This window comes from Puma concolor, chromosome C2 (genome assembly GCF_028749965.1).
Source record: "Puma concolor isolate L17-30 chromosome C2, mPumCon1.1.hap2, whole genome shotgun sequence".
NCBI classification, from domain to species: Eukaryota; Metazoa; Chordata; class Mammalia; order Carnivora; family Felidae; genus Puma; species Puma concolor.
This window is the reverse complement of record NC_141675.1, coordinates 111305752-111328506: the sequence shown is the minus strand read 5'-3', so window position 1 is coordinate 111328506 and position 22755 is coordinate 111305752. Positions and strand designations below refer to the sequence as shown.

The window sequence follows — 22755 nt, the reverse complement described above, 5'->3', positions numbered from 1 at the left end:
TGAAATGGACATTTCTGGGACACCACAAGAACCTTTCAGATGACATGTGAGCATGGGTTATGACGACTTTGGAAAACAGTACAGTCAATACTTGTTGTCTTAATTTTCTGACATAAGTGAAAACAGATGCTTGGAATGAATGGCCGATTAAGAACAAGTGTTATATAATGCAATTCAGCTGACAAGTTTAGGGGATTATAAAACTAAATTGCCTTCTTTGTAAAGAGCTGAGAAAGGCACCTGAAAGTATTTGAAAAAGCATTGACATGTTGATGAAATATTGTGAAAGTGAGATTTCTTGCCAAGAGTATATGGAGAAGGAATTTTGACTAACCAGGACTATGAAGGATTGTTACCTCTTTAAGTGATTCAAGAATATTTTTAATTAGTGTTTCTAGTGATTGAGTTGTAATATCAACATTTAAACTTTGAGTTACTATTTCCAAAACAAGGTAATAAAAATAATCACTTGTTCCAGTGAAAGACTGTAAAGACTTTTTAACTAGATTGTTCCACATAAGAGCAAAATGCTACACCAGAGTAATACCAGTATGTTGATCAATCAAAAATCAGTGGTGCATCATGCCAAGTTTAACCCATTTCTAGGCCTTTCATCTATTTCATATTTATTGGTTTTCAATTTGTAGCTCAAGGAGAACCAGCACAATAATGCAGCATGGCACACGTGTGTAAGCACACACCCTTGAATCTGGAAACCTAATTTTACATACATATTTTTTTCACTAGTCATTATTACTGTAGGTCATCGTTGAAAAAGTCTAAAATCCAGTAGAACATATAAAGTTTCCATGGCAGAGATGGTGGATGTCTTCCAAGCTCAAGGTTAAAAACTTGAAAAAGACATGAAAGTGAAAAAGAGGAGGCTGTAAAGAGTGAGAGAAAAATTTGAAAGTCATCTGTTGAGTATAGCAAAGCAAAGGGGGAGCCAGAGAAACAGAGATCAAAGAGGGAGACTGGCACATTGAAATTGTATTAATGGTATTAAATGCCTGCTACTGTGATCCAGTGGCCAATTCAAGGATCACATTTCATAGGGGACACTTAACCCAGGAACTCAGTTTCGTGGGAACATTGGTTACCAATGAAATGGAGAGAAACATGGCATTTGAACTTAAGATCCAACTCAATGAGCCCCTGAAAAACAGCAAAGTTTTGTGCAAGTTCTTCAAAATATCAAACTCCAGCAACTACAATGGAACAAAAATTCAGAATAAATAGAAAAATGACCTTACAAAATACCACTGTGCTATCTGGCTTTTATCAGGCTTATGTTGTTGCCATAATTCAAGGGATGTAATAACTTATGCCATGTTCAAAACCATTTAACAATGAACTGTGGTGTTAATATACAGTTATATTTTGTTCAATCTGATATGGACAGAGCTTATCAGATGAATGTAAATTTGTGTTTCTTGCAAACTTGCTGATTTTAAGATAACTAAGTGGGAAACCATGATATTTTCAGTCAAGTGGAACATTTAGCATGACATAGAAATACCCACTGCTGACTTGAAAAAATTATGAAGTGTGCATTTTTTTCCAAAGGGGTGATTCCTGATGTATCTGAACAGATAAGGAGTCAGTTGTGAGGTGAAAATGAGGGGCCAAAGTGGCCTGCAGAAGAGACTGAGGGTGGAAGCCAGTAGAATGTTCTGAGGACTCCTCTGGTGTTGACAGAAGGGAGAAAGAGGAAAGGAGGGAAGTAGGAGGAAAAGAGGGGAGAGAAGGAGGATAAAAGGAAAGGAATATCAGGAACAAAAAGAGAGGGCAAGAAAAAAAGTCTCAGCAGGTGGCTGATCAGACCAACACAGTACCTGAGAGTTGGCTAGACAGTCAGTAGCAGACATCCAGGGGGAGTTCAAGTCACATAGAACTGAATCCCAAGGGTATGTAGAGATACAATTGACCAAGGACCACAACTTGTGCTCCCAAATCTTTCACAATAACTTAAATCTGCTCTGAGCACGACCTTCCAACCTCCTGCAGAGAAGGAACAGAAGCAGGATGCTGATGGGAAGATTTATGCTTAAAAATCCACAGTGCTGTGGTTCTTCTACTCAGTCTCTGTGTCACTGTGAGGCCAACCCACTACAAGCCCAGGCTCAGGAAACTGATTTCCAGCAATGGAGCACTCTTGTAGCTCAGCATATTTTCAGGAAGGGTCCAGGAGACTAGAGCATCTAGGAGATCTTCTAGACCTCTAGCTGCCATGGCAGGTAGAGAATTTTCAAAAATGCATCTGGTCTTTACATACCCTCTTATTTAGTTTAAGAAAGTTACTAATAAAAAAATCCGTTAAAGTCACCCTACTATTATTTATTAGTGGAAGCTAAAAAGAGAACTGTTATTTTTATGATTCCCTTTTTTCAGGGAAGCAGATCTGATTTCAGTGAGGTCAGGTCACTTGCTCAGACTCACATTCACTCCTGCACTTTGCCCACTGGCCCCCATTGCTATTTTCCAATATTGACCATTTCAATGCACGATGAAACTACAGACTAAACCTCAAAGGAAGAACATGGCCAGTGCCATTTTCCCTCCAATTCTGGGAAAAACATGAGTAATTAGGTAATTATTCTGTGACAATAGCATCACTGGGGTGTTTGAAGAGGCTGAGCCAGCAGAGGGAAGGAGGGGTTCTTCTTCCAATCATCTGATCCCTTGTCCTACACGTACTAGCTGGAGAGGATTTAACTCCATCTGGGAAAGTGAAAGGAGAAGCAGCCTCTGTCATGTATCCCCTGCTGGCATATCTGTAACAGGGCTGAATTCCAGAGTTCTCTGCCAGCATGACTTTGGCAGCTGCCCCAAACTCCTCCTTCTGCTGCTCTCAGAAAAGGAAGGCCTGTTAGGTCTTGCACGCCCACACACACGTGCGCACAGTGGACTCTCAGCAGGGCCCTTGGAGAACCAGAATGTTTTCTTATCAGTTAACAGAATGGAAAAAAATCAACGAATGGCATTTAAGGAAAAAGGAAATCTGAAACTCCGTTTGGGCATCTTGTCAGAAGCAAAGTATCCCAAGCTTTGTTACCAAGGGTTTATTCTCCACTCAAAGAGGAGAGACCTTTCCTTTTATTGGAAATTCAGTGATTACATTTTAAAGATGTTTCAGATTATAAGCCATCCTATGGGCTCACAAATTATCCTTAACATAAAACAGAAAGATGGTAAGCTGGAATGTATGTGGTAAATGTGCACAATTAAAGGAACCATGTCCAAAGGTGATTTATATAACTTGGACCTTCTGAATAGGGAAATTCACTGAACATTTGCTTAACTCCTATATTTTGCATTAGCTGGGATTATAGGGTACTTTGTTTATCTTAATATATTACATTAATTTATCTTTTTCTTCTTTATGTGTATCACTTAAAGCTAGTGCATGGCAACACAGTGGAATAGCTTAACTCCTAAAAATTTTGTATGTTAACTAAGGATAAAGAATTAAGACACCAACAGTTTCATCTAAAAGAAAATTACATTTCTGTGGCCAAATAGTTTTAAATACAACTTTCTCAAATTCCTTGAAGGCAGGAAATGTCCTACTCATCTTTATAATCCTACTATTGCTTTTTTTTAATTATAATTAAATGACAGAATAAATAAATTTAAGTTCAGTCCTGAAAAACACAATCAGCCATAGTTTCTCAGATCTAGCTTCTGATATTTTGTGAAAGTAGAATTAGCACTTATGTTCTAACACCAAAAGCAAATGTTAATCTCAATTTTAAACATTTCCTTATTCTATGTAGTCTGATAAGGGAGCCTCAAAAATTTTCCAAATAAGGCTTTAAAATTCTAGAACAAAGCAGAAAAAAAATCATCTTTGAATTGATTTTAAAACTTAAATAGCAAAATAGTTTGTTTCCAACTTTTAAATTTTACTCTGCATACATCTAGAAAGATTTATCAAGCACTTACACATACAAATTTTCAAAACTGTAAATCAGTATTTCTCAACTCTGATCATACTGGAACCACCTGAGAAAATTTTAAAACTCTCCCACCCCAGACCAATCAAATTATAACTGAGTAGGGAAGCAGAATAGTACTGATACTTTTTAAAACTCTCTAGTTACTCTAATGGGCAGTGAGGGTTACAGCTATCAGAATAGATGTAATATTATTTGTACTCAGAGCTAAACTTACTTTAAAAGAAAACATTGAATTGTTATATCATCCATGAAGCTTGAACTGGACCTCAACTTTATGCAAAATTAACTTCTAACCTGACTAGCAGGTGCTTGGAGTAGGTTGAGTTGATCTGGTTTTCTAATGCATAGACTTTAGTAGTACACTCTGTGACTAGAGAACAATAATGAGCCTTCTATGAAGGTATCACATCTTCTACTTCCTTTTCAAGATTCCTCAGGGAGGAACATTAGCTGACTTCATAGCTTGCTACACCAAAAGAGCCTAAAAACTTCAGGCTAGCTTTAAGGCTCCTAAATTTCTATCAAAATCACTAGGAATACAAGTCAGGATTTTGTTAGATCAGGGAAACTTACAACACACTCTAAAATTCTCACTGTGAAAGGTTCTTGGTAGAGACCCAAACTAACATGAGCAGCAAGCAGAGTAAGCCCTGATTCAGCCTTCCTGTCCACAGGACTTCAGTAAAGTATACTGAGACCAGGAGGTTTACCCTTCTTACCATGGACCTCTTAGGCCTTTAGGACAATCCCAACACAAGAAGAGACTGTGGGATAGAGAAAAAAGCCACACAGGGTATTCTAGTATTAAACATTCTATGAGGTTCTGGATACCATGTTAAGAATATATCCTATGTACAACCTAAATTGTGTGTTTTGATTCCTAGAACATATGGAAGAATTGTTTTATTAACAGCAAAAAGGATCAGAAAAAGCTCCTTTTGTTCATCCAGTTGTCTCCATCACATGCACCAACACAAATACACTTTCTTCCTCCAAACACAAACTTAACTCAACTTTATAACAACTCCTCCATTCACTGATGTTTCAGAAGCACGTTTTATGGGAACTGTGTCATCAACTCAATAGGGGTTAGTTTCTTAATATTTGTACATTTTGTTAAAGAAAATTTTTGCTCTGTCTTATGTTTTCTCTTTTTGGGTGAGAGATGGTGACATCTAAGTCTTAAAATGAAAATCAGGGTTTCTATTTGGGGAGAGTTTACTTTCCATATCCCTCTACATGGGATTGACCACATTTGATGTGCCACAGAGGAAATCAGCAAAGGAATCTAGGCATTGACTGGATTCTTGCACACATAAAATTGTGCCCTAAATATATACCTTAAGTCTTTGCACTCTTAACATGTTTATCTCAATTCTCAGGAATTTCCTAGAATTGACCCTAACCATGGAGGGAGACAAATTGGCAGTTTGCCTAATGGGGACCTTCCACTAAAGGCTGAATTCTATGGAAAGTAGATTGGTGTTAATACTCAAACCAGTATATTCTCTGGAGTTAGATCTGCTATATTCATAGTTCCAATATATCATTTACTAGCTGTATGATTCTAGTAGCCATTGACCATTTTGTAGTGGGTAGGCTCTAAGATAACTCCCAATACCCCTATCTCCTGATATTAACTCCCTTGTATAATCACCTTATGTGACAGGGCCTGTGAGTTGTTTCTAACCAATAGAATGTGAAAAAGGTCATAGGCTTTCACTTCCATGATTAGGCTGCATAAAATTAAAATTTTTATCTTTCCTGCAAATTAATCTGGGTTTGGACACTTTGATGAAGCAAGGAGACATAACAGAAATGCTCATGTGGCAAAGAATTGAGGTGACCTCTGGTCAATTGCCAGCATTCCTCAAGGAACTGAATTCTACCAACAACCACAAAAACTTGGAAGTGGACCTTTCCCCAGTCAAGCCTTCAGATGAGACCCTATCCCTGCCCAACTCTCTGTTGCAACCTGTGAAAGACAGTGAAGAGAGGCCCCAAATAAGACAGACTCAGTCTTGTAACCCACAGCAATTTTGAAATAATAAATATGTGTTGTTTTAAGCTGATGATTTTGTGGCCATTTGTTGTACATCAATAGTTAACGAAAAAACTAGGGGTGCCTGGGTGGCTCAGTCAGTTGAGCGTCCAAAGTTCACTCAGGTCATGATCTCACAGTTCATGAGTTCCAGCACTGTGTCTCTCTCTCAAAATAAATAAACATAAAAAAATATTTTAAATAGTTAACTAGCAAAGTCTTCAGGCTTAGTTCCTCATCTGTGAAATATGAAAAATAATAACATATCTTCATAGGTGTGAGGATAAAATGAGATAATTTATGCTAAACACAGCATTAAACATCATGCCTGCTATGCAGTAATATGGTTAATTGTTTTCATATTTTTTAAATGTCATTTTAACAGAATGTATGTAGTGAAACCATATTCTATTTATAACATGTTCCTTCTTTAGCTGATACTATTTATTTTTACATTTTTATTTTACTATTATAATATCTGTCACTTTAGATTATTCTATTTTTTAATTTTACATTTATTCTTAGATCACTTTTATAAGTTCATATATTACGTACAACATTCTCTCTTATACCTACTTTTACAATGGCAAGCAAGAAACAAGCAAAAGGAAAATCTTTCTGAAGATAGTGACCCAGATATAACAGTGGGTCTCATCCCCTGAATGATCCTCTCTTTATTAGATACCTCGCTTTTGTCTTAAAGAAACCTTCTGCCAACTCACATTTAACCGACAAAAACATTTTAGCTGTCTTTTCTATGAGACAGTGTAGATAAAGTTTCTTATTCTCAATTGTTTCCCTGTGAAAGAGAGAGGCTGAAATTCCTTACCATTCCATATCTCATAGTCTGATATAGTAGTCTATAAAACTGAAAAAAAGTAGCAAATATATAGTTAACACAGGAGAACTTAATTTTTAAACCTTAGGTTTTATACATGATAGTCTTAGCACCAAAAAATTATATTTAATCAATTCCTAATATAGGGTTATTTCATAACAAGGATTGGATCTCATTTTTACCTAATAGATGTTCAATAAACACAAACAAATCAATAAAACTGCCAAGAAACTTTGGAGCTGACAAAGATACTAAAATAATTCTCCCATAGTTTTCAAACTTTTTTGTTTCCTTTTAGCAGAGGAGCCATATTTTTCCAATATACTCTTATACAGTGACACCAGTACATAAATATAGATCAACTTATTAAAAGCAGAATCCTACCCAGTAGGTTTCTTTTGCACTCCCCATTAATATCCCCCCAACTTCCCTGCCCTACGATGGAAGAGATCTTCTCCAGGCCCTTGCAAATATTAATCACCTTTTAGAGAAATGGACTGGGTCATTGGAGTGACACATGAAATTTTGTCAAAGTAAGATTGGGAGGTATCCAGGGAAAGTGAGAGCCAGACCCCAGGTGAATGTCTGGAAAAGTTTACAGAGCAAAACATAGGAGTCCTCCACTCCAAAGACAAGCTTCTATTTCCTCTTTGTAATCAATCTTGGGGAGTCAATGAGTCTTGGACAAATAGAGACAAGGAAGACACAGTTGCATCCTATGTGGACTTCCCAGTTCCGGCTTCTTCTCTGAGTACTTTAACACCAGCTGAGCACTGGCACCTGGGGGTTTCCTAGGGTCTGGCCATGCAGCTTCCTCTGTTGCCAAGGCCCCTCAACTCCCAGCCATCCTCTTCCTTGCACCAACTTGTATTTGTCTTCCAGGCCTCTACTTAAGTACTTTATCCTCTCCTAATTATTGATCCCTTCTGGCTGGGGTGGGTCCTCTGGCTGTTCTCAAAGCTCCATGTGCTTTACCTAAAGTGGAGGATAATCTCACTCTATTGTAATTATCCCTTTATATCCCGGTCTCCTCTGTTACCTGGTCAGCTCCTTAAAGACAAGTGCCATGCTGTGTGTTCCTAGCCTCAGTGCTCTGCATACACATGGAATATAATTTGTTACTTAAATAGATTAGTATATCTTCACATAAAGCAGGGAACTGATATTACATGGAAATTAAGGATATATATATTCTTTTGCCACTTTCTGTCTGTGTGACTTTGGGCAAATCGCTTAAATGCTCTGGGCACAATTTTATGCTCTGTAAAATAGGAATAGTAAAATACCTGCTATATAGGGGAGCTTTGAGAATTGAGATTTTCCACATTAAAAATATTTAGCCTTAAATTACCACAGGCAATATAAGCTCAAAAAATGTTACCTATAAGTTATTAATAACTGTGACAGTTATTGTTATTTTTACCATCTGCCCCTGTTTTATGCCCTTGGAATCAGTGATTTCTATCTACTATGTCAGGTAAGAACCTGAGGCAAAGAGCCAGCTGCCTCTTCCCTCTGCTACATGTCAAGAGTCGCACCCAAGAGCCTTATGCCTTCAGGCTATCTGATTACACTAGTATCTTGGATGTTCCTCTGTGATTTTCCTCACACGTGCCTCAGGACTGATAGAGTTTTCTAGAAATAGTAGGCTTTGCCTCCTGGCAGATTACAATCTTCCATACACAGGAGTTTCTGCAGAGAGCTCCCATTATAAGCTTTCATTGGCTCCCTTCACAACATATTGTTGTCTGTGGTTTTTATCCTAGCCTGGTATGCAGCAGGGGAAGAAAAGGTCTGTGGTGCCAAGAATAAAGATTCCAAGAGGTAGCTGGAGCACAGGGGCTTTCAGAGGTGTCAAATAATGTGGTGATTCTTCTCAGGGTCTGTATGTTACAGTTTAATTCTCTTCCTGAAAAACAAGCTCAAGGGATCTCTCCAGGAAGCTCTGTAAGGCCTTACCAATCCCCAGAGAAAGCTGATCCTAAGGCAAAGGTGCAGCTTTCCATAAAGAACAGCAATGTTTGACCTTGACAATCAAACATCCATTGGGGTTGGCCATGGTCAGCCTAGAGCACAGGAGAGGTTTTCTCTCATTGTCTGTAGAGCAACACTTAACTCTCTTGCCCCACCTTTCTGCCAAAAACATGCCACCTAAATTTACTGCCCTCCAAGAATTTGTCTGACAGTTTGGGCACAAGATCACAAATTATGGTATACCTATTTTTTAAAATATTGATCCACTTTTCTATGACCATTTAACATGATATCTCGTCTCATTTAATCCTAAAACACTATGAGATAGTTACCATTATTCCCCTTTTACAGATGACAAAACCGGGCTTAGCAAAGGCAAACGATTTGCCAAAACACATACTCATTAAGTTGTAGAGAGAAGAGATCCATTAATAATAGTCTTTAACTTTAAGCTTTTGAAAAATAAGAAGGACTCTTCCAATATCTTATTTTCTGTAACCAAGTATGTGGTTACATACTTGTATGCATACTAAGTATGCAAATAGGTATAAGACAAGGAACAAATGTATCTTATTTTAAAAATAATTTCTTTTTCCTATAAATTCCCAACTATACATATCTATATATATCTATATATACATATCTATATATAGATATGTATATACATATCTATATCTTACAAAATATCTATATATAGATATGTATATATAGATATATATATACATAAATATACATATATACACACACATATATATATCACTTATATATAGAAAGATATATATATATATGTATATAATGTGTGTGTGTGTATGTGTATGTACAGAGGATACGTTCTTGGGAAAACGTGAATATTAAGATAATGGTTATGATATTTACAGGAAAAAAATTTATTCAAGTGAAGGGTAGCATTCACACACACTGCACAATGTAACTCCTAAGGTTTGGAGCAGAGAAGCCTGCTTACCAGGCAGGAAACAGGGTAGAACATGCCTTTCAAGTCAGAAGTCCAGGATCCAGTCCTGGTCCTGTTATGGATGGGGGAAAGTCACAAACCCTCCCACCTTTGAGTGTTTTCATTTGTAAAGTAAATAATTAAGCTAGGGCAGTGGCTCCCAAATATTGACCTTTGATGAAATTTTCTTTAGTTTATGGTGAAAAGAGAAAAATAAAAACAACACACTTATTTGTATAAATTTCATTTATTTTATAAATCTGTTAAAATGGTTGCTTTTATGAACACTGGGGATTTTGGTTCCTCTTGGAAATCCTCAAGTATGTCTTCTATAATGGAACCTTGATGTTAAAAATATATATGTATTTTTACTGGCCCATCAATTTAAAGGTCTGGGAACCACTCAATTAACCATTAATGTCCTCTCTAGCTTCAAAACTCTATCCTCTTCTTAAATCACAAATGACATATAACTAGCTCTAAAGTAGGAAGGAAGAAAAGAAAACCTTTTTATCCCCACCTTGTTCTTGTTTAGCTCAGCATTTCCCCAAATGTATCCTGTGTGAGACAAGCCCCTATCAAGATATCATAGCTATTTCACTAGAAAAATGGACTCTTTTTTAGTCAAATGAGTTTGAGAAACAATGGGTTAAAGATGTTGGGCAGGTTCCTTTACCGAGTAATTTTCAGAATGGGTGAAATGCTCACATCTGTTGTGACTCCCCAAAAGAAGACAAAGCAGGAAGGCTCCTTAAGTTATTGGTGGAGAGCAGATGCCTGCCCAACCCCCCTTTTGAGGACAATACACCTATTTCTGAACACAGTTTGAGAAAAGTGACTTCACCTAACCGAAAGTTCCTCAGTGGCTTTTATGATAAGCAAAGAAACAAGGAGACGTGCCAGTTATTTTGTAAGAAAATTACTTTTAACAATTTCTCAACAATTACCAACACTACAGATATTTCTTAAAATTACAAAGGAAACCTGGATAAAAATTCTTCAGATTAAAGTGCAAGGAAGAGACAAAAGTCTTGTGGCCTTTTAGGGAACATTTCTTTTTTTTTTTTTTTTTTTTTTTTTTTTTTTAACTATAACAAATAAAGGAAAACTGTGTCAAGAGATTTGTATCCAGTGATTGCAACATGATAATTAAAGCATTTGGAATTTGCCGAAGTCTGCAGTAACAAAATTATGGCTATCATCCCTACACAATGAATAGGAGATAAAATAAAACCATCTGTAGGTATTGAGCCTGAGAAAACCCCAGACTTCTCTCAAATGATGTGTCCTTGTTAAATATTTCAGCAGGAAGAACAATTCATTCTAAATACTTCTGCCTCAAGATTGATGTACTTAAATGTTTTTACAATGATCAAGGAACAACATTCTTGATAGAAGCAAAAGATCTAACAGTATGTGTTTTTATTTTTATTTTTTTAGTTTTGCATAATTATCTATCTGTTCAGAGTTAAGAAGGTTTACTTAGCCTTTTTTATTGCTTTTTACATCACCCTGTGAAATATCAACGGCCCAACCCTTCAGCCTTCACATTCTGGATTCAAGTTTCACTTACCACACTGAAGAGAGAACAGTTTTCACTTGGGACAGGATGATTTGGGAACACACTACCCAGAGGGAGGACCTGGGAAGGATCTTTTGGACATTCTGACACTAACACCCTCTCTCTCTGACCCTAGGTTTTGGACAAGACATTACCCCCAATATTTTCCGTCATAACCGTATAGTAAGTTCCAGCCTGTTTTTCATAGTCCTGCTGACTACAACAGTCTGCAGCCATAAAAAGCCTTCCCTGACCTAGAGTTGGCTGAGAAAGCGCCTCTGCAAAGGAACAAAAAAAGTACATGCAACGTCTACGTTCAAAGATAGGAGAGAGGCAAGCTCTTCTTTTGGTGCTGATGGGCTCAAAAGATTGTTTTTAGGGTCTAAATTTAGAAATTTCCATTTTCTTTTGATGGCATTTATAAACAAAAGACCAACACTAAAATGAGAGCAATTTAGCCAGGAAAAGGGGGAGTGTCCCATCCAGCAGATCAAACCCTCTTCCAAACTCCCCTGGAGAGAAGTGTCTACAAATTAGCACATGACCCTACTTTGGTGTGACCTGCCTGGAGTCCCTCAAACCCCAGATTAGCAAGCAAGTACGTGTGAGGTTTACACCATTCAAAGTTTCAGAATTAGCTTCTTTTAAACCTAAAGCCAGAACTCATTTAGTCTCTGGGAAGGGGAATGAAAACACCAAACAACTCTTTTTAACAGACTAGAAAACCCATCCACATATGATTCAATATACAAACACCGTAGTTTGAATCCATAGCATTCAAGCTACTGTGAACGTCTGTTAAACCTAATAAGAAGTTGGTCTTCATTTTTTGCATTCAAGAGATCCAGTTGAAAAACAAATAACAGAGGGGAAAAGAAGTAAAAGTTTAAGCAACTCCTTCATGCATATGAACTCTGACTCCACAGAATAACTGTATTACCCCCGACCTGGCAAAGTAGATCACATTTAATATCGACATTTAAAAACTAGTATCTCTTAAAAATTATTTTTAAAACACAAAACATCAGAGCTACTTGCCTTTTGGCAATTTCTGTGCATTTCCCAGGGCTAGTGCAATACTTCCACAGAGAAGTAGACACCCCAAGCTGGAGAGCATGTTGCATTTGCCACCTCGCACGGGGAGTAATGCTGGTGGGTGTCCTGCAGCCCTGAAGCTGCATTTAAGCGGACTGTCTCCCAGTGACAGAGGCGGGCGGCCGCACTTAGCTGTGCTGTGGGCTTACTCACAGGGGGTGGAGACAAAATGACATCACACCCTTTCCCACACACACCAAAAAAAAAAAAAAAAAAAAAGAAGGCACAACAGCAAAAACATAGCATCACATTTCTCTCTGTTAGGTTGTAACTGTCTCTCCTCTCTGTGAGAGAAAAACTTGAAATTTTGGTCAGTCTGTATTTGTGAGAGAAATAGTATTTAGGCAATTCTTAACCATTTGATGAACTACTTTTAAAAATCCAGAGAAGGCATGCCCAAAACCACTGGAACAAAAGAAAAACCTTATTAGGAAGGAAACTGTTTTTAATTATCTGGTAAAACAATCCAATTCTTCTTTTAAAGGGGAGTAAACTCATAAAAGTACACTTTGAACCATCCTGAAGTTCCAATATTATGAGAAAATATTAAGAGTAAGTCAGTGATTACATAGCAATTCATTATACATAACACATATGTACATATAAATGTATATACACACAGAAACATACACATGCATATATTCTAGAGATATGGATGCAGAAATGGAGAAATCACATTACTAATCGATCCCCAGCTCTGGGCCACACTCTAGATTAGTGTCCTTACCTATATCATTGCATTTTAACCATCACAATGGTTATACAGGAGAAACACTGTTATTCCCATTTACCAGTGAGAAAAACTAAGGCTTAGTCTCCTGACCGAGCCTGTGTATTCTAATGGTTAATCATTTGGGTAGGCTCTGGAACAGAACTGACTGCAGTCTAAATTTGGATCTATGTGCCTTTGAGCAAATTTCTCCATCTATATCTCATCAACATTGCATAAATTCAAGGGCTTGCTCCTTGAGAGTCATTGACCCGATCAATTCACATATATTAAGACATTTATACCTCAAAATAACCTAGCAAGCAGACATTATCATCCCCCATTTTCCAGATGGAGAAACAGGGCGTCGAGAGACTAAGAGAAAGGCCTGAGGTCATAGTGCTTGTCTACATTAGAGCTGGCATTTTATTAATTTTTTTTAACGTTTATTTTTGAGACAGAGAGAGACAGAGCACGAACAGGGGAGGGGCAGAGAGAGAGGGAGACACAGAATCTGAAACAGGCTCCAGGCTCTGAGCTGTCAGCACAGAGCCCGACGCGGGGCTCGAACTCACGGACCGTGAGATCATGACCTGAGCCGAAGTCGGCCGCTTAACCGACCAAGCCACCCAGGCGCCCCTAGAGCTGGCATTTTAATGTGGCAATTTAACTCTAGAATTTCCAGTCTTTTGTTTGTTTGTTTTTATTTTAATTTAATTTAATTTTTTTGAGAGAGAGAGAGCAGGGGAGAGGGGCAGAGGGAGAGAGAGAGAGAGAGAGAGAGAGAGAAAATCTCAAGTGGTTCCACACTCAGCACACAGCCTGACACAGACTTGATCCCATGACCCTGGGATCGTGACCCAAGCTGAAATAAAGAGTCAGATGCTCAATCTACTGAGCCACCCACCCACTCTTAATTGTTAAACTTTAAATTCTAAACTAGAAATGATAGTACCAATTTCATAAATTTGCTAGCAGGATGTTTGGACAGGACTAACCATAGCACCTGGCACACAGAAAACATTTAATAAAGGAAAGCCATGGAAAACAACAATAGTGACCATAATAAATCCTCCAATTAAGAAGGACTATGGTTCTAATTGTACTTGTCTACCACTAAAGCCCATGTATGTCCTCTATCCCCTCTACATCTCCTGCCCCAAATATACACACATTGTTGGAATGACAGAGTTAATAAAGCACTTGAAATGTCAGCCATACATTTATATTGACTCCTTGAAAATAGCTCATTTCATGGGTTTGCTGTAGCTGAACCAAAACACTAAGTGGGAAGTGGAATAATGCTAGTCAAATAGAATTCTAGTCAAAAAAAGCTACCAAAAGAAAAATTGAAGAGACAGCCCCATCTTCCAAAAAAAGCGTGAGAAGGCACATTGTTAAAGTCATTTGGAGCCAGCCAGGTCTAAGCTCTCACCATAGGAATGCTCTGGCACTGGCTACGGAAGGGATTGGGTTATTTAACAGGTCTTTTTCATCTCTAATTTTTTACTTGAATAGGCAGCTCTCTCGAACTCAAATTTGGACATTCATCCAGCTGGCACTGCTGTCTTGGCTTCTATATGCCAGTGCCATCAAGTTAAGCCAGTGAGGCCACTGTGCTAGCAGGAAACGACAGGTTTTCTGAGAGGGGGAAAAAACACAGCAGAAATATTGAAAAGAAGGCTGGTTCTTCCAACAGTGTGAGGGGATGGTCCCAGGGTTAGGTAATGGAATTCAAGAATCAACCTCTGCTTGGCCCGCAGGCTAAGTCTGATCGACATTAGCAAACGGTATTTGCAGTCTGGAACTGACTGGGGGCTAATTAAAGAAAGGACAATCTCCAATTATTTTGTCAGAAAAAAGATGGCTGCATTACCTTAGCTAGTAAGACAATGAGCGTTCAGTGAAGTCGTTAAAGTATTAGAGGTCTCCTCAGACCAGAGAGGAGGAACATCCTAAAGAAACAGACCATGTCAAAGGAGGTAATTCACCTTCGCAAAGAACAAAAAGTTTTCAGTCATGTCAGAGTTCTAACCCAAAGAGGAGGTACACAAATACTCCAGAAGAACTCTAAATACCTTGCTATATGAGATAAAACTTCAGGGATGTGGTCATGTAATCAGAGGAGTGTTAAAGCCCTTTTTAAGGAAGAATTACCCTCTGAAAATAAGTATATTGAAGGTGATGCCTATGGAGTAATTTGCGCATCTCCGTTAGGCTTCTCACTTGTCACAAAAGAATGCTGGTTCAAAAGTGCTGGTTCAAATGGCTCTGCCAGCATTTGTGTTTGTATTTATCTGTAGGTTTAAAAATGTGAAGCTCCATTACTTGTGAGATCGTAGAAGACTGAATTGTCATCAATATTCATGAAAAACCTTTTTGCATACATTTTTTCAAACCCATAAAATAGGGGCACCTCGGTGGCTCAGTTGGTTAAGCGCCCGATTCTTGGTTTTGGCTCAGGTTGTGATGTCACAGTCCATGAGTTCGAGCCCCGCGTCAGGCTCTGCACTGACAGTACAAAGCCTGCTTGAGATTCTCTCTCTCCCTCTCTCTCTGCTCCTCCCTTGTTCGCACTCTCTCTTTCTCTCAAAATAAACAAACACGCAAACATTAAAAAACCATAAAATATACAACACCAAGAATAAACCCTTATGTAAGATATGGTCTCCAGATGATAATGATGTGTCAATGTAAATTCATCAGTTGTGACAAATGTGACAAATGTGTAACAAACTCTGATAAGGGATGTTGGTAGAGGAGAAGGCAAAGCATATATAGTATATCTCTATTTGCGAGGGCATAGTGGGTTGGTATATGAGAAATCTGTGTGCATTCTACTCAATTTTGTTGTGATCCTAAAGCCGCTCTAAAAAATAAAATCTACACTGGGTGTTGTATGGAAACCAATTTGACAATAAATTTCATATATTAAAAATAAATAAATAAATAAATAAATAAATAAATAAATAAATAAATAATAAAATCTATTACAAAAAAAAAACCTTGTTGAGAGGACATTTAGGAATAACTTCTTGAAAAGCACATAAAATATATTTATATTTTCTCTCTGTTCTGTGAAAGGATGAACCATGCCTGTCTGTTTATCACTGTAGCTAGCACCTAGAATACAATAAGAATGCAGTATGATGAGTAAGTGTCAAATGAAACAGAATCCATCAATTCCTCCAGACAGTGTAAATGGATCAAGCTAGAGAAAGCTTGACTATGATCTGGAATGTACAATTGTTGGGGGACAATTCTCCAAGGGACCCTCATGTTTCTGTGTATAGTATAAGCAAAATACTGATTTCCTGGGCTCTAGACTATCTCTTCAAAGGTGTTTGTATACCAAACAGCTTTGGAAGATAGAAGTTTGTTTACTGCCCCATGTAATAAAAGGTAATGTCTCCCTCTGGGGCAAAGGAAACACATGCTCATATCCTATTATCAAAGATTCAGGTTCCCTAAGCTGACGATTTCTGCGGCATGTATACGTATCACCTGTATCTCTGCACTGCTCTGTGGATAATCTGAGCTCCTAGAATGTTTGGCTAATGCTACTTCTGTGAGTAAATAAACCGTCCTTTGTCTTTGACCCTGGCGTCTTGAGTCTCCTGCAAGGGTTTGTGAACTATGCATGTTAGCTTACACATAGGGTAAAATCTCAACCCTTCACAATTCTTGATAATAAGATCAACCCACTCCATAATATTTTTTTAGATCATCTTCAGTATAATGGCATCACCAACATTCAAGACCTCTAGAAGAATCAGCTATGAGATTCTCTGTTGTGCATAGTAAGAGTATTGTTAGACATTGTTTATTAAATCATATGGTATGCTCTTGATAAAAACCCTGGAGAAAAACCTCTTTTCTTTATGTACCAAAAAAAAAAAAAAAAGACTGTAATTTTTTCTGAGCAACTGTATTTGTTTTGTGACACCGTAACCAGGTTTCTCATTCTGTGGTGACTGATAGAAAACCGGAGCCAATGCGTCACCCACCCATATTAAGTGTGTAGGTCTTTGTGGTGTGCAGGTTCTGGCATCATTCCTAGCTTTGTTTTTAATCCCCACCCTTATTTATTGCTTATTTTACTTGGAGTCTTAATTTACGTGGTTTCATAAGTTGCTTTCATGTTTTCTTTCTTTCTTTCTTTCTTTCTTTCTTTCTTTCTTTCTTTCTTTTTTGGAACAAAGTCAGGGATACATAAACTTGACACACAGGAGTTGTGTCAAAATATGTAAAGTGAGAATCTGGGAAACTGTTGTCTGCTTTCCTTCTCTACACAGCAGTAAGTCCTGATGGAATCCTGGTACAATGATCACATAACATTTGCAGAAGTAGACAAAAGACAGGAGGATATCCAGAACGCTACTCTAAACATACATCATATGTTTCATTCATTTCACATTTGGCCTTTGAAGCATTCAGTATTAATTTCATTATTTCAAATGGGACTTCCACTAAAACTCATAAATCTTTGTAATCTTGGAAGTAAACTCAGTGCAGTCATTTTACCTATCATTTCACAATTTTAATGTCTCATACATAAGGTCCTACACCGGGATATTTTAAAAGGCTTATATATCTACAATGAATGATATGTAAAGAGATGTTGTGGTTTTCTACGGGATGCTAATAAAAATAATTTTTTATTATGACTCATATTTGAAAGAGGTATGCCAGTGTTCCATATTTTTAGCCCAAATGTTGTTGCTGTGATTACTGTACTGAAGGAGACTCATGATTCAATTGTACAAGTATCCTGCTCCAGTGGGGGTACACGTGACCAAAGCATAAAGTTCTCTTCCACATGCTCTTTACACAGGGAAGTAGTGCCCCTTAAATGCCTAAGTTTATAGGTCATTTTTCAGTCTGTCTATAGGCATTTGGACCTCTAGAGTTTTGGCTTCACAACCTTGAGGTAATAAGCAACTTGTATTTATAAAAGAATATAAAGAATCCTTTCTTTCTATTCAGATGGAAATGAGTTTAAGACCTAAGTTACACATTTCTGAGCTGTACAGTTTGCCTTGTTTTGTCTAAATTCTACCTTTTCTTCATTACTGAAGTGTAGTCGACGTGTGTTAGTTTCATGTACACAGCATAATGATTTGACAGTTCTATACATTATTCAAGGCTCACCACAATAAGTGTAGTCACCATATGTCACCATACAATGTAATCACAGTATTATTGACTATATCCCCCCTGCTATGCTTTTCATCTCCATGACTTATTTTATAACTGGAAGTTTGTTCCTCTTAATCCCCTTCACTCATCCCTCTACCTACCTCCCCTCTGGCAACCTTTACTTTCTTCTCTCTATTTAAAAGTCTGGCTTTTGTTTCTTTATTTTGTTTTTTAGATTCCACATAATTCTTTCTAATTAGTGTGATTTTTTTTTTATTGGTGTGTGGGGGGGGGGGGATAAATACCCAGTAGTAGAATTACTGTATCATATGGAATTTATATTTTTAATTTTTTGAGAAACCTCTAGACTATTTTCCACATTAGTAGCATCGATTTACATTCCCACCAATAGGACACAAGGGTTCTCTTTTCTCCACATCCTACCAATATTTGTTGATTTCTTGTCTTTTTGATGATGGCCAAATTTGATAATGGCCAAAACCAGAGAAGGAATTTTAATCTGGAGAATGTGTCAGAAGTGGGTCCTGAAAGTTAGAGTACAGCATCAGGGAGTCTGAGGAAGCATGGGGAAAGTAGGAGACAGCAGCAAATGGGGCAAGGCAGAGGATGGTGATCCTATGAACACACCCTAGGCAGGAACTTTTGCCAGAAGGCTGACTTTTACACACTGTTGACTGTGGTATATGGAGGACCTGACGTATTTTATTTATTGTTTGAAAATGTTTATTTATTCATTTTGAGAGAGAGAGCAGAGAGAGAAGGAGAGAGAGAATCCCAAGCAGGTACCATGCTGTCAGTGCAGAGCCTGACGCAGGGCTCAAACTCACAAATCATGAGATCATGACCTGAGCTGAAATCAAGAGTTGGACACTTAATGGACTGAGCCAACCAGTCGCCCCAAAACTGGATGTATTTTAAAGGCTTGGATGGAATAGTCATGATCATAGTCTCTGAAACAAGAGATCCCAGATCCTTTTAGTTTATTATTTAGTGGAAGTAACCCTTGCCTAGACACCTCCCAGATTTGTTTGCATTGTTTTGAGACAGCCAATGCTTCGTTATATTGTAAGATTGAGGTTGAGAGTTATGTTGTATAATAATGTCTCTAATGAGAGAATAAACAGAAATAAGGAAATACAAAGGACTTCTTTGAAGCAAATTTGAAGGCACTTCTCCCTCATAGGATAGGCACTGTGGGCTCTTGGCTATAGCTATCCACTGAAATAAAGTACAGAACAAGAATCTGAAGGGAAGGTCACATTTCAAATCTAATTAGAAAAATAAATCCCAATAAAAAAGGAAAGAGGTAGTAATGAGGTTAGACTGAGAATAATAAATTGTTCTTAGAAAGTTACAGCATAGGAGCGCGGGGTGGCTGTCAGTTAAGCGTCTGACTTCGGCTCAGGTCATGATCTCACAGCTTGTGAGTTCAAGCCCTGCATTGGGCTCTGTGCTGACAGCTCGGAGCCTGGAGCCTGCTTCAGATTCTGTGTCTCCTTCTCTCTCTCTGCCCCTCCTCCTGCTCACACTCTCTCTCCTCTCTCTCTCTCAAAAAATAAACATTAAAAAAAATTATACATAAAATAAGGAAGTTACAACATATAATAGTTGAATAATTTGGGTATTTAAAGTACCAATCACTGACAGTGACAAAAGTGCACAAAATTTCAATTTGTGATGTTCTGTGTTTGGGCTTTGTGACACTCTAATTTTCTCATCTCTATCTCTATCCCAGCTTAAAAATAATTGTGTTCGAAGTTAAGGAAAAATAATAATAATTTGACGTGATAATTAACTACTTTAAGAATATTGAAAATTTGAGGTTGAGCATTACATCATGTAATAATGCCTCTAATGGGAAAATAAACAGAAACAAGAAAGTGAAAACAAAGTATTTCCTTGATCTATACTTGCACTGTTCAGTATGGTGGCCATTAGCTACAGGTGGCTATTTAAATTTAAATTAATTAAAGCTAAAAATTCAGTTCCTCAATCATTCTAGCCACATTTCAATCACATGTACCTAGTGCTCACTGTATCGGACAGCCCAGATGTGAAAGATTTCCATCATTGCTGTTCTGTAATGCAGCTTTGATCTTGACGGTTTCAGCAAGCATTAAACTCTACTCATGGACAATAAGCAACATTGATATTTTGAATTGTCATTTAATTAATGAATGAAAGATTGAATGAATGAATCACTCTCTTTTGGGTCTTTGTCTCTCTTTTCAAAATAAATATAACATGCTTTTATTATTCTTTGTTATTAAACTTGAACTAATATAGGAAGTTCTTCTCAAACAGAGAAAGTAACAAAGGACAAAGGAATTTCATCTACAAATTTCCAGCTCCTAAAGTGTCAGGGACCCATCACTGAGAATGTAATCTTGCATTTCTGGCAGGATATATCAAAGTAGGCCAGTCATTGTTGGTTGCCAACCCAATTACTATTCTCTGTCCTTCTTTCTCTGATAGCACATGCCTCCCATCATAGAAGATACCTTGGGAGGCCCATGTGAATAAGTTCTAGCCCATAAATGTAAGGGGATTTTCCAAAGCGCTTGTAGCAAAGATTTATTTTTCTGATGAAAGAAACATACAAGAAGATGGCTCCTTCCCACCCCTTTTTTCCTGCTTTATTAATATTAATTATTAATTATTATTAAATGAGAAAAGAATTCTTAGACATATGGCAGCCAACTTGTGGCCATAAGAGAAGGACCTAGAGAAGTCTAAAAAACCTCACCTAGGCCCTTATGCTATTGACCTTAGGGCCAATCCTGGAAAGCTCTATCTATGCACTTGGTGTAGAGAATTTATACAGTAAATAAACAACAATGTACTTGTTTAAGTCACTTCTGGTCAGATAATTTATATTTGCACCTCTTTGTGCCTAAATTTATTCTATAAACAGGCAGAGCATTCTCTACCTGATAGGGTTATTATGAGGAATAAATAGCTTACTATATGTAAAATGCTTAGAATAGTGCCTGGCCCAGGACAGGCACTCAGTTACTATTGGCTATTGGTGTCTTGGTTGTTGTTGTTGTTGTTGTTGTTGTTGTTGTTGTTGTTGTTGTAATTACTACAGCTGAAAGTATATGGACACAAGAGTTAATGAAGAGTACTCCACAATGTAGGCCTGATCTTCAGCAAAGACATCAATTCAGAAGATGTGAAGTGTATAGAAAAGATTCAACCAACTTTTCTCAGAGTTCCTTTGCCAAGCACTTAATTTGCTACTAAAGACTGGAGCATTAAATTAAACTATTATTTAAATACTCACATTTTCAAAAAAAGAAAGGAAACTTCCACAAATATGAAAGAATGCACGTATAATATTTACAATATTTTTCGTAATAGTAAGATAGCAGAAACCATCCACCCAATCACTAATAAATTATACTGGTATAGGTACATGATGGAATACTATGCAGTCACAATAAAAAATATGAAATATTTCTCTAAATAAATACTCACATTTTCAAAAGTTGTATTTTCAACAGAATCTTATGTGTTAGTCCCCCCAAAAGCTTATTTCATGCCCCTAAATCTAGTACCTTAAAAATATTTAAATAGTTCAAAGTAGCATGTCAGTGTCTAAAACACCCTTAAAAAGAATGTGGGTATACTATTCCTCAAACCAGTTTCTTCCCTGCTATATTTTATTATATTTTTATAATCTTTCCAACAGCTTTAGTAAGGTATAACTGACATGAAATAAACTGCACAAAATTATACAATTTGATGAATTTTGACATATTTTCACCTAGGAAACCCTCACTGCAATCAAGATGACAAACATACCAATCACCTCCAGAAGAATTCTTACGGCTCTTTTTAATCTCACCCTCTTTCCTCCACACCTCCTACCCCATCCCTCGCACCCACAGATTGGCTTTCTATTATAATACTCTGGATGCAGTTTTGAGAGTTTTACATAAATTGAATCGCACAGCATGCACTCTATTTTTCAGTGGATTCTTTTATTCAGCATAATTATAATGCAAGTCATGTTGTCACATGGATCATGAGCCCATTCCTTTTTATTGCTGAGTAGTATTCTATTGCATAGATAGACCACAATTTTAATCCATTTACCAGTTGATGGACATTGGGCTGTTTCCAATTTTAGCTATTTCAAATAAGGTTGCTATGAACAATTGCATACATGTCTTTGTAAAGATGGATGATTTCATTTCTCTTGGATAAATATTCAGGAGTGGAACAGCTGGATAACATGGTCAGTTTTCATTTAAATTTTTTAAGAAACTGCCAAACTCTTCCAAAGTGGATGTACAACTTTACACAAACAGTTCCAGTTTTCCATATTTTTGCTGACACATGCATGTCAGACTTTTTAATTTTAGCCGTTCTAATAGGAATATAGTAGTATCTTACTTTGCTTTTCGTTTATATTTCCCTAATGATAAATGATGCTGTATATATTTTCAAGTGCTTATTTG

The 22755-nt window shown here is 37.3% G+C and overlaps 1 protein-coding gene across 39 annotated transcripts in view; it reads right to left on the bottom strand.

Annotated features, from left to right (window-relative positions):
• ABI3BP (ABI family member 3 binding protein) overlaps positions 1 to 12540 on the bottom strand; it is a 267443-nt gene extending 254903 nt beyond the window's left edge. For 30 of the 39 annotated variants that reach the window (XM_086675570.1, XM_086675580.1, XM_086675571.1 and 27 more), the window contains exon 1: positions 12364 to 12539. In XM_086675570.1, the coding sequence (XP_086531696.1) occupies positions 12364 to 12442 (79 nt within the window). In that variant the 5' untranslated portion in view covers positions 12443 to 12539. Of the gene's footprint in view, positions 1 to 12363 lie in introns of all 39 variants that reach the window. The other 9 variants (XM_086675602.1, XM_086675610.1, XM_086675603.1 and 6 more) reach the window with 3 other exon arrangements.
• Between the last annotated feature and the right edge of the window lie 10215 nt (positions 12541 to 22755).